The sequence below is a fragment of the Impatiens glandulifera genome, chromosome 2, assembly GCF_907164915.1.
Source record: "Impatiens glandulifera chromosome 2, dImpGla2.1, whole genome shotgun sequence".
Lineage (NCBI taxonomy): Eukaryota > Viridiplantae > Streptophyta > Magnoliopsida > Ericales > Balsaminaceae > Impatiens > Impatiens glandulifera.
Window position 1 is genome coordinate 67497374 of NC_061863.1, and position 12544 is coordinate 67509917.

The window sequence follows — 12544 nt, forward strand, 5'->3', positions numbered from 1 at the left end:
TGAATTTCATATATATAGCATTATCTTCATTTTTCATATAATGTCAAATGACAGCCTAAAATTGTTGAAAAATAACGCCCCCATTGTCACAAACTCGCAAATCTAATCGTCTCGAAATATTTATTTTCCAACTACACCTCTCTCCTTTAGATTAATTAATCAAATTTAGTAATGAATTTTGCTTACAATAATCTTTTTTGGAAGTGATCATGAACCTGATCAGTGATAGCTGAAACATCTGACTAAGGTATTATTAATCCACACCGTTGGATTAATAATGGAGAAAGTGATTTGCAGCATAAAGATAATTGGATTAGATGGAATGGGAGGGATGGACAAGACAACAACCCTTTGCCAAAGCAATCTACAATAAAGTTATCAGTTCCTTTGATTACCATAGTTTCATTTCCAAAAGTTATCTTCAAAACTTTTCATCAACAAGATGTGACTTCATCTCTCTTCACAAAATGCCTCTTCTTGATCTTTCCAATAAAAAGGCTTCCCTTCCGAATGATGTCGATGCTAGAATGGATGAGGCTTTAAACGGGTTTCATTGTTCTAGATGATATTGATGATTCTAGTTAGCTCACCGCTTTGGTGGTAGCCAAGAAATGGCTATTCTCAGGCAGCAAAATCATATTTACGTCCAGAGACAAAGATGTCCTTCAGCAGTGTTTTGCAAATGACATCCATGAGGTTACAGAACTGAAAGATTTTGAATCACTGAAACATCTCAGTTATCAGAAACTATGTGACGAAAATTGTGTCTCGTGCTAGTGAATTACCACTGGCATTAGAAGTATTTGGTTCTTTTTCGTGAATGACAAAAGAAGTGTTGAAGAATATGGACAGATGCTTCAAAGAAGACTCAAAATATTTATCTTAATGAGATTTAAGAAAACAAACACAATCTTGTCTTGTTTTTCAGAAAGTAAGAAACAAATAAAAATAAAATCTTGTTCACGAGGATCCACTTTTCCTCTCAAGTTGTAATTATTATTGATGAGAAAGGGTTTTGAATGCATATCTCTACTACTGCTGTGTTTGTTGCTGCCGCAATAGCTCTTCTCTCACCCTCTTAATCTCAGCTTCCCTCTCCATTCTCTCTTTCTGCACGCACCATTCAAACTTATATATAACAAATACTTTTGTACATCCTAAAAATGAATGTATAATAATAATAATACGAACCTTTTCGTCCTGATGGAGGGCGATCCAGACATGGACCTTATCCATGGATTGCCAGAAGACGAAGGCACCCACTGTCATTCCAAAGAAGGTAGATACTTTCACCATCTTCTTCCTCTTGCAAGCCCTAATTGACCTTGTTTCTTCTGCTTCTGCCAAAGAGAGACCAACAAAACAAAACACATGACAAAGGAGATTAGGTTATGATCTAGATCGAATTCGTCAATAATCAACTAGATCCTAATACAGAAATGGTAGCCCTAACTAGCAAATTAATCCGAAAATAAACTAGGCGAGATCAAAGATGAATCATTAGAAAAAGAAAATTCAATAAGCATTCACATGATTCTGAATTCGCATCGAGGAGAGAGAGAGACCTGAAGAAGTTCTTGACTTACAAATTAGGGCTCATCGACCGTCTGGGCCAAACCTATCTAAAGCAAATTAGCTGTTATCATGTGAGGAAATTAGACCGGTTCGGTTCGCGATAAATCAAATCAACCCGAGTCTAGTAAACCCATAAATCTGCCCTCCAAATATTTATCCATTTTAAATACCAACCTTAAGCTATGATCCTTTCTTTTCGAGAAAATGATTAATTCTCTTGTTAAAATAATAAAATTTAAACTCGTGAGAACAAACTATTTTCTATCAAATTAAAGGCATTATTTCTTCAATTCTTAATCAGTATGATCAATTAACCAATCATCGATTTTAAAGTATTAGGCTCGTTTTCAAAAAAGTATTAGGCCTCCTTTGATCTGTTTTTTCTTTATAAATTTTATTGATTTTTTTATTATAAATTCTCTTTTTAATATCAGTTACAGAAAATAAATTAAAATACTAAAATACATTTATTTTATTTTATTTTTAAATATAAAAAAATATTATAATAATTAAACTAATTAAAAACTCAAATAATTTACACTTTTATCCCACAATATTTTTAAAAAAAAAATCAAAAAACCCAAAATCAAACAGTTATTATCATTTTGTGTCGTATTGATTCTTACATTCATTTCCTTACAGACTTGATAGTTGATACACATTGAATAGAATGCAAATAAATGAACATTTATAAATTGAACTCTTGTACTGTGAAGTATGAACTCATTTTGAGTGACATTATTGTTTCAAACTACACTTTGAATAGGTACACATTCTTACAACATTTTTGAGTGACTTTACACAAACCTTGAAATGAACATTTATAAATTGAAGTAAATATATAACCCTTATGCGATGGACTCATTCGGAGTTGACTGTAAGGACTTAACTAGCCTTTGAGACACAGACTGCTGAGTCTCGTCCAAGAATCGCTCGTCTCCAATGTAATCATCATCGTTCTCAAAAACCAATTTAATCCCACATCCCTTCAGCTCAACGCCCTGGGCATAGGGAGGATCCCGTTTCACTACCTCTATCTTGTCCCCGTCTCTCAGCATGGAGACTAATGGAAGGACCGAAGAATGTCTGTATAAATATAAATGATCTTCATCCATCTTCTCCTGCACTTTGATTTCCAATGCTGTCTCAAATACTTTTCTGTTTATGTTTTGTTTTACTCTGATGATTCTTGCCAAAATGTCTGGTATCACTGGGAGTACGCGATCCTGCTGTTCAAGCTTAACGCACATAACAACTGCTATGATAACTGCTATTATCGCATTGTTCTGCTTCTTTCTGAAGTAAACCACATCCGAACCCAACCAACTTGGGATTTCACTCCCGGGAATACTCAGGTGCCTTAAATTGTTCATCATTGTCTGCATATTATATATTATTAATAAATTCCTTCACAGGCAAAAAGTTGCTGAAATGTGTGAAGATTAATATGGTCACCTTAATCATTAATAATGCCAAGTTTAATAAAGAAATTTAAGAAAGATAAAGAGTAAAACAGAGGAGGCATCAGTCAAGTAATACCTTGTTGAGTTTTTCCTTGACAACGGACCATGACGCCTTGCAACAAACCATATACAAACCTCTCAACGACTTCAAACATTCAAGGCCTGGAATATTCTCCAGCTTACCGCAGTTTGTAAAGTTCAATTCGCTTAAATATTCCAGATTCGAAAGATCAGAGATGTGTTCCAACATGGTACAATTGGATGCGTCTATTTCCTCAAGACTGGAAGGAAGTGGTGGGAGAGATTTGATCTCTTTGCAGTGTGGAATGAGAAGCTTCTTGAGAAAACCAAGTCCTTTAAGGCTAGAAGGAAGACTACAGATACCATAATTGTGACCCAAATTCAGAATCTCTAACCTGGATAGACTCTCGAAATCATCTGGAATTCCACCTACTAAATTACAAGAACGGGCATTAAATTCTTCCAATTTACAAAGTTTTGAGAAAGATGAAGGTAGAACTGCTTCCTTGGCATTCTTTGCCTGTTCACTGTAAGGCTTCTTTCCCATTTTCAAAACAATCAAGTTCGTTAACATCCCAAACTTTTCAGGCAGCTCTGAGACTGCAGTGTTCTCCATCAGAAAATTGTGTAGAGATCTCATGTTTACAATTGAACCCGGGAGTTTTATGAGGTTCGTACATTGATTCAGTCTCAGCATGCTAAGATTTTCTAACTTCCCAATAGATTCTGGCAGCTCTTTAAGTTTTGTGCTCCCAATGAGCAAAGTCTCAAGGCTAAGTATATCACCAATTGACTTCGGCAATGTCTCAAGATGTTCCGAGTTCAGTATTTCAAGTTTCACAAGGGATTTCAGCCTGCCAATCTCATCTGGGAGGTTCGTGATTGGCGTGCCGTTTAGCTCAAGACTCTCGAGAGAGACGAACCTTTCGATTGAGGAAGGTAAAGCGTTGAGAAGCTTGCAGTTTCCGGCCGAGAGTTGTTTCAGGTAGGATAAAGAGCCAATAGAAGAGGGAAGCTCTTTCAATGGAGTACCGTTTAGCGATAATTTCGTCAACCATCTGAGATTGCCAATGGAATCAGGGATGTCGGTCAGGGAATCACACCACATCAGGTTTAGTTTCTCGAGATTTTTTAAACCTTCAATAGATTGAGGTATTTTTTTCACTGCAGAGCCGTTAAGATCAAATTCCTTCAAGGAAGAAAGGTGCCCGAGACAAATAGGGAGTTCTCCGAGAAACTTGCAACGCGAAAGGTCGAGTTTTTCAAGCTTCACAAGGTGGAATATGGAGTCGGGCAATTTCTTTATGGCGGTTCTGTCAAGAAGAAGCTCTTTTAAGGAAGTCATCATGCCTAAATCCTTGGGCAGTTGTTCAAATTTCGAACAGCCAGATAGAATGAGGACCTCGAGATTCCTCAAACCGGATACTACCTTGCATGGGAATAATTCAACGAGGCTAGTGCAATCGCTTAGATTCAAATAGCGCAACAATCTTGTAGTCCTCATGGATATATGGATCATCGATAGATTATAGCAACGTTCGATAATGACTTTCTCCAATGAAGTATTCTGCATAGATAAGCCATGTATACTTGTAAGGTTGTGGCAACCGTAAAGGTTCAGGACCATCAGGTTCTTTGCAACCTGAAAAATACAAATTGTTATCAACTTTTTTTCAATACCAATAAAGCAAAATATTACACTACAATGATAAAAGTAATTTGTATACCAAATTAAGCAACAAAAATCACACTAACCTATAAACATGATTCAGAGAAAAAAAAGTTATAACAAAAAATATGAGAATTTCCCATGAAGCAGTTTAATGATATACCTCGCTATTCCAGCAGAGACTATCTATCTTACTTTCTAGGAGATGAAGAACGGTAAGTTCCCGTGGGAAAAAACTTGGCGGAAGATAGTTTAAAGGGCAACCTCTCCATTTAAGCCATCTTACTCTTGGAGGTAAATCTCCTTTCAGTTTGACATTGTTATTGATATGAAGCAGTCTCAAGTTGACCATAGGCTTGAGCTTTTTGGCATTGACAAGCATTAATCCTTCTTCTTCCTTGGGACCTAGAAAGAATTCCTGTAAAAAGGTCAAGCAGGAGGAGGGGGCGACACTGATGCTTGAGATGTTCTTCTTCATGAAGTCTAGAACGATACATTGAAGGTTTTCCATGCCCTGAAACCGACCCATTCAGGGTAAGCTTGCTTGGCTAGGCTAAGAAGATAAAAAAAAAATATATATATATATATATATATGTTAACTAAGAGAAAAAAATACCATCATCCCATTATCAATAACATTCATAATTTGACATGGATCCCACAGTCTAGTTCTACATATTGAAAGATCTGGGTTTTCTTCTTGAACTATTTGTCTTCCCATGTCCCTAATCTGATCGTGCATTACCAAAATGTCTCCCTCGTCTACCTTCACAAGAGACCTCGCTATCAAGGTCTTAATACCAGTCAAGCCACAACCTTTGAAGATGTTAATTGCCTCGTCTCTCGTTATTTCAAGGTCAACAAGAAAACAAGCAATATCAAGGAATATGCACTTCGTTTGGTCGTCAAGCCCGTCAAAACTTATCTTTAAGACATCCTGAAGTCCGTCTGGACGAATCTTCTTCAGCTTCTTAACTGCATCTTTCCATTCTTCAACACTTCTCTTGTCATACAGGAAAGAGCCAAATATTTCTAATGCTAATGGTAATCTTCCAGCAAGAGACACAATTGTGTCACTTAGTTCCTGAAAATTTCTTGTCGAAGGCTTTTCTTGTCTAAGCGCATGATAACTGAGAAGTTTTAGTGAATCAACGATTGTCAATTCTGTAACAGCATAAATATTATCTGCAGAGCACTGCTGAAGGGCATCTTTGTCTCTCGATGTAATTAAGATTTTGCTGCCTGAGAATAGCCATTTCTTGGCAACCAAAGCGGTGAGCTGACTAGAATCATCAACATCGTCTAGCACAATGAAAACACGTTTAACATTGAAAGACTCTTCCATTATAGCCTTCCTAGCATCGACATCATCTGGAAGGGAAATCTTTTTATTGAAAAGATCAAGAAGAAGCATTTCCTGAAGAGATATGAGGCCATCTTGTCGTTGAAAAGTTTCTCTAACATTGGAAATGAAACAAAGGGAATCAAAGGAATTGACAACTTTATTGTAGATTGCTTTGGCTAGGGTTGTCTTGCCAATCCCTCCCATTCCAACTAATCCAATGATCTTGATGCTGTTTGATTTAATTTCCAGCAATCGCATCACTTCCTTCATAGGAGATGTCAGTCCAACGGGGTAAGGCGCCACCACCATCGGACTGTTGCTTATCTCACTCAAAACCCTTTTAACCAAACACTGAATCAGATGTTTCAGTTCAAGGTCCGACTGATCAGGTGCATGATCATCACTGCCAGACAGAAAGATGATTATAATTAAGCAAAATTCATTACTAAATTTGATTAATAAATCTAAAGGGAAGAGAATCATAAGAGTTAAGTACTCTTTATTTTTTATAACCCAGCCACTAAGTCCACCGGCATGCGCCATTGCTTTCCTCCACCTCTCCATCTTTTCCGGTTCATACTTTCCTTGGAGAGCCCTGAAATCATTCGCAAACGTGCCATTCTGGCGGCGAACGTCAGAAGGCTCAACTTTGTAGAACACGGGAAGAATGAGGATGCCACAGTCCCGGATCGTCGACAGCTCCTCAAGGCACCATCCCGAAGAGGCATAACTGAGACCAAATTAATTAAAGATTGTGATCCTCATACTACTTGATCTATAAGAGTTGTAGCTTATGAAAACACGATTGATTGCATTTGCGCAGGCAGCATGATGAATTGTACTGGATTCGCTCATAACGGCATTATCTCAAGTCATGAACAAGAGTTAGTTAGGTGTGGTAAGAGGCACTGGCTTCTTCTAATTGAATCGAAATTTGAACAGTTGTGATAAACTTGATCCTATTATGTTATGCAATCGTAGTTAGTAGATGGAGCTAGGTTAGAAGAGTTAAAATTCGGTCGTACGTACCTGGGGGAGATGATTGTGATAGCAGCAGCCGACTCTTTAATGGCGGCGAGGAAACTCGGGGAGATCTGGTCTCCCTGTTTCATCCCCCGGTCGTCGTCGCGGAAGACTCGGACGTCGCGTGCAAGCAACTCGTCATAAAGGTCATCCGTGAAGCCATTGCGCATATCCTCTCCCCTGAAGCTCAAGAAGAAATCCCACCGGAGCTTATGGCGCTGCATCATCGGCATCAACGTCGGTTCTTCCATTATTTATCTGCGCGCGGTCACGTACTCATTCTCTCTCTCTCTCTCTGTTCAACCTTTTTCTTCTTGGTCTGCATTCTGCACAGGAGAAGATTCAACTCAACAATATCAATATGTAGTATTACTAGTAGTAGTAGGATCATGCAGGTCCATTAATAATAATAAATTACTAGTTGACATATGCACTTAATTAAAAATATGCAACCATCAGCTATAGAGACATTGACAATAAACTAAAAAAATATATTTTTAAATGGTTACTAAAATAAAATCAGATTATATTTTAAATTAACACTAAATTTATAAACTCAAAACATTTTTTATATATATATATATATATATAACAATGCTTAATTTTAAAGTGTCTGGATTATCAAGTCGAGAGTTATGGTTAATTTGGATATATATATATGTGAGTAAATGGATACTTATGTCGGATTGTGGGTTGACCCGCCCATAAACTTAAAACGGTTAAAAATAAAATTAAAAATGCTATATTTATGTTTCGAATTTACAACCTAACAAAACAAGTACAATTATTTAACCAACTAGACTAATATCAGTTTAAATTTTAAATTCAACACCAAATTTAATGAACTCATAACATTTTAATAATATAAGTTTAACTTTTTAACCAATTAATATATATATATAATAATGCTTAATTTTAAAGTGTTTGGATTGCCAAGTCGAGAGTTGTGATTAATTTAGATATATATGTGGGAGTAAATGAATACTTGGGTCGGCTTGTGAGTTGACTCGCTCATACCCTTTAACCAAGTGTGATTGTGATGTGGTTTGTCGAGAAATAATAGATCGGTATCAATTGAAAATGATTAAAAAAATATGAATCAAATGTTTAATTGACCAAAGTGTGAGATCACTATGTTAAATATTAAAAAATATGAATCAAACATTTGATTAACCAAAGTGAAGAGATATGTAAGAAGATAAATTATTTAATTAAGTGAATAAAATGTGAAATGAGAACGTTATATTTTTTATTTTAATATATTATTCGTGATTTATTAAAAAATTTAAACATTGAATACATTTTATTTATATTTTTATCTTGAGAATTTTTTTAATTTTGATAATACTCACATTTTTAATTATATATATATATATATATATTTGTATATAAGAACAAATAAGAACAAATTAAATAAGCGAGTCTTTGTTTTCTAATTATGGTTTAATTTTAAATTTGTATGTTTGGTTTTTGAATATTTGTATATTTTATAAATAATTTTATGCATATATATTTTTAAATGTCTATTTTTTATTTATAATAAAAGTTTACTTTTTTATAGTATTCTAATATATTTAGTCAAATTATTAAAATATATTATTAAATATAAAATACAAATAATATTTTATTTATTTTATATAATATATCATTTTTTAAACATTTATATAAACTTAAATTTCAAATAAGTTTTCAATTTTAAAATAAATTAATTTAATAGTTAATCTAAGAATCATTAAAAGAAGTTGAGAAAAAAATAAGAGAGAAAGAAAATGGAGAATGAAAATAAAATAAATTGAATTAAGAGAGAAAAAAAATTGGCCGACTCACAGTCACACTTTGATATTAGGGATTATGGACTAGACATTAGAGATAATGAGTATCATATTTGTAGGTATTAAAATATTAATCTTTAAATTCGATTTTTGATTTTTATTTTATTATCCGATTTAGTCTATGATAAGCGTCTATTTATATCTTTATTCTCGAGTATTCGATTCCATGTTGAATAAAATAAAACATAACTTTAATAAATAATATTAAAATTAATAAATCGAAATGTTAAAAAACAAATTAAAATATTACTCACCTAGGTTAAAAAAAAGATAATAATTTTATTGTTAATAGAAAATTAGAAAAGTTAGAATGAAGGTTGAAAAAAAAAATAAAAAAAAAATGAACAGTGGCATGAGAAAAATAACATTAAAATAAAAAATAAAAATAAAAATAATGATAGGAAAATTAATTTTCTTCTTAATATTAAAATATAAAATTGTAATTGAGGGTAGACGAACAAAATAAATTATATATTTATGATGATGTTTGTAATAATAAAATATTTGAAAGGTCATGCTTAATAAAAAAAATATTATATTTTTAATATTAATATAGTAGGAAATTGGGTTTCGCACACTCTTCGTCTCTGATTCCGTACTCGATCAGGTACCTTATCCCCTCTTTCTTATGTTCAATTCCGACATCGAATTCAATTTAAAATATTTGAATCTAAGCATTGAATACCACGAATATTAGATATACAAATTACCTATTATCATCTATAATGAGATCTAAAACCTAAATAAATAAAGTGTATTCATGTTTTTAAGAAACTGGGCCTATAATGAAACACTCTTGTTGGAAAATAAATACCATTTAGTAGTTAACTCTTTAATAATGATAGTAATTACTTTATTTTCATTTTGTGATAAGATGTATAATTTAATTCATTTGTTGTGTATAGACTCTAACTCTCCCTCTTAGGTAGCAACAGTTCAAAGAATGTCGTGTTTTAGTTATAAGTCAAAAGTCATGTTTTAATTATAAGTCAAAAGTCATATTTTAATTATAAGTTAAAAGTGGTGATTTTTTTTTTATGTTTATCTAATATAAAACCATTCTAACTTTTTGTTATTCAACTTATAGTTTATGAGTAAAAAATATTTGTAGAAATTTATTAGAAAATTTTAGTAGGCCTCCTAAATATATAAATGCCAAGATTAAATTCAATCACCTTCTTTTCCATTTGTGTACCTCAAATTGAGGCTTTTTTTATTTATTCACCTTCTTTTCCATTTGTGTACCTCAAATTGAGGCTTTTTTTATTTATTCAACTTTTAATTAAATGCAATAAGTTAGGTCAAATAAGCATCAATATATCCAGAAACGATTTAGAAATTCGAATTGGGTGAACTTTAAAAAAATTAGAATGTGTTTAAAAAAATAACAGAAAATTATGAATAGTGTATAAATTTATATTTTAATTTTTTTATGAATTAATAAATAAATAATGAATTAAATTGTACAAATGTAGTTATGCCACCTTTTTATTGTGAAAAAATAATATATATTTTTTGGTACCTATCCAAGCGCTAATATAAATTTGTCCCTGAATATATTCAAATCATTTTTATTCTATAAAACTGATTTCAAAAGAATGATAAGATTATAAGCCATATATATTTTTTCAATATTGACCGTATGTTAGAAGTGGGTAACTAAATTAATGTAAAAACGAGTTCATGGACTTAATGAAAAATAAGAACTATATAAAAAATCATTTTAATTTTATGTAGGAAATCAAATTATTTTGAGTTTTTTTTACTATTTGCATTGTCTGAGCTTTCTTCTCAGCGGTGAAAATTCAGTTAGCCCATATTGTTGACTTTTAAATAGAATGTTTTCAGTCAAGAATTAAGAAGTGTTTTTTTTTTGCTAAAAGAATATTTATGAGGTGTTGATTGACCAAAATAACATAATATTATAAGAAATGTTTGTTTGAGACATATTTGTATGATGAGGTAATTCTAACATTCCTTTATACAAAATATTGTTCGTATTCTATTCATTAGACTTGTTCAAATTTAGTTAATTTGAATAAAAACAAAAGTTTATTGAATAATATTTTTTAAAGATATTAATATATAATAAAAAATTAATTTTTAATAAAAAGTTAGAAGGTATTTTAGATTAATAAAATAAGTAATATTTTAGATTATAGTATTTGTTCATTGTAATTCGTGTTTGTAATGTGATTTGATTGTTACAATTAATAAATTTTTAGTTTGTTTGTCTAGTTTTAATTAATGACTTTCATTTATTTATTTTTGATTTTTTAATTAAATAATGTTAAAAATAAATTAAAGAATATGAAAAGATAAATGAAAATATATTGAGTTTTGTTTGAATTTATTTATAAGAAACTCAATCAATCAAGAACTTCAACTTGTGATTAAACTAACACTCTCACTAGGCAAATGGATATTATTTTATACCCATCAAACAATTGTGATGGAAACATAAGTAATTAAGAGAATTAATTAATTAGATGATGAATCCGGTTGCATCTTTTTTTATTAATTGCTTGTCTCAATAACCTTTGCTGACAATTTTTGTATTTAATTATAATTAGGTCAATGGACGCAAATTATCGGTAAAATTTTTATTGAAAAACATGCCAAGTTAACTCAGGGTAATAATCGATTTAAATTATCAAAATGTTACGAGTTTGATTTCATCTAGAAGAGTTTGGAGGGTCATATTAATTCTCTTTTAATTAAAAAAAAAAAAGAAAAGAAATACACGGTTAACTTTAGGATTTTTTATAAACAATTTAATTCTTTAGGGACTAAAACGTAAATAGAAAAGATAAGGACTTGTCTATAACAAATAAAGCTCCGTCCAATTCAAAATGTTTACTTCTGTCACTGACATATTTTTTTTATTTTGTTAACCCATATTGTTGACTTTTAAATAGAATGTTTTAAGATTTTTGCTAAAAGAATATTTATGAGGTGTTGATTGACCAAAATGACATAATATATAAGAAATGTCATATGATAGGATGAAGTAATTATAACATTCCTTTACACAGAATATTGTGTAGTATTTTTATACATTAGACTTGTTCAAATTTAGTTCATTTGAATAAAAACAAAAGTTTATTTGAATAAATTTTTGTAAAGATATTAATATATAATAAAAAATTATTTTTTAAATAAAAAATTAGAAGGTATTTTAACTTTGATTAATAAATTAATTAATATGGTTAATGAGAATATAGCTGAAAATATATTCAGTTTTGTGTGAATTTTTTTAAAAGAACTCTTTCAATCAAGACCTTCAACTTGTGATTAAACTAACACTCTAAGTCAAATGGATATTATTTTGTACCCATTAAACAATTGTGATGGAAACATAAGTAATTAAAAAAAATTAATTACAGGTCTGACTTTTATTCCTTTGAATAATTAATTAATTAATTAGATGATCATCGGTTTCAATTTGTTTATTAATTGCTTGTCTGAATAAGTAATAACCTTTACTGACAATATTTATATTTAAGTATAATTGGGTCAATGGATTATACCTGCAAAAGCGCTTGATAAATACACTGTTCATCTTGAATCGTGACTTTAGGATTACTTATAAACAAGTTAATACTCTAGGGACCAA

At 31.4% G+C, this 12544-nt stretch overlaps 2 protein-coding genes across 3 annotated transcripts; both read right to left on the reverse strand.

Moving 5' to 3' along the window:
• Positions 1-856: 856 nt before the first annotated feature.
• LOC124927704 lies at positions 857-1673 on the reverse strand. Of its 2 annotated transcripts, none has more exons than XM_047468159.1 (3): positions 1566-1673; positions 1192-1340; positions 857-1110 (listed from the first exon to the last, which is right to left on the reverse strand). In XM_047468159.1, the coding sequence occupies exons 2-3, from the start codon at positions 1294-1296 to the stop codon at positions 1033-1035; spliced, it is 183 nt and encodes a 60-aa protein (XP_047324115.1). In that variant the 5' UTR covers positions 1297-1340; positions 1566-1673; the 3' UTR covers positions 857-1032. The 2 variants fall into 2 exon arrangements, with proteins under 2 accessions (XP_047324115.1, XP_047324116.1); XM_047468160.1 differs by having other exon boundaries at positions 1587-1653.
• A 723-nt stretch (positions 1674-2396) lies between these two features.
• On the reverse strand, positions 2397-7346 carry LOC124925296 (disease resistance protein RUN1-like). The gene is made up of 6 exons (XM_047465265.1): positions 7037-7346; positions 6570-6803; positions 5345-6476; positions 4886-5242; positions 3115-4725; positions 2397-2954 (listed from the first exon to the last, which is right to left on the reverse strand). Exons 1-6 carry the CDS (start codon positions 7327-7329, stop codon positions 2424-2426), a joined length of 4158 nt encoding a protein of 1385 aa, XP_047321221.1. The 5' UTR covers positions 7330-7346; the 3' UTR covers positions 2397-2423.
• Positions 7347-12544: the final 5198 nt, after the last annotated feature.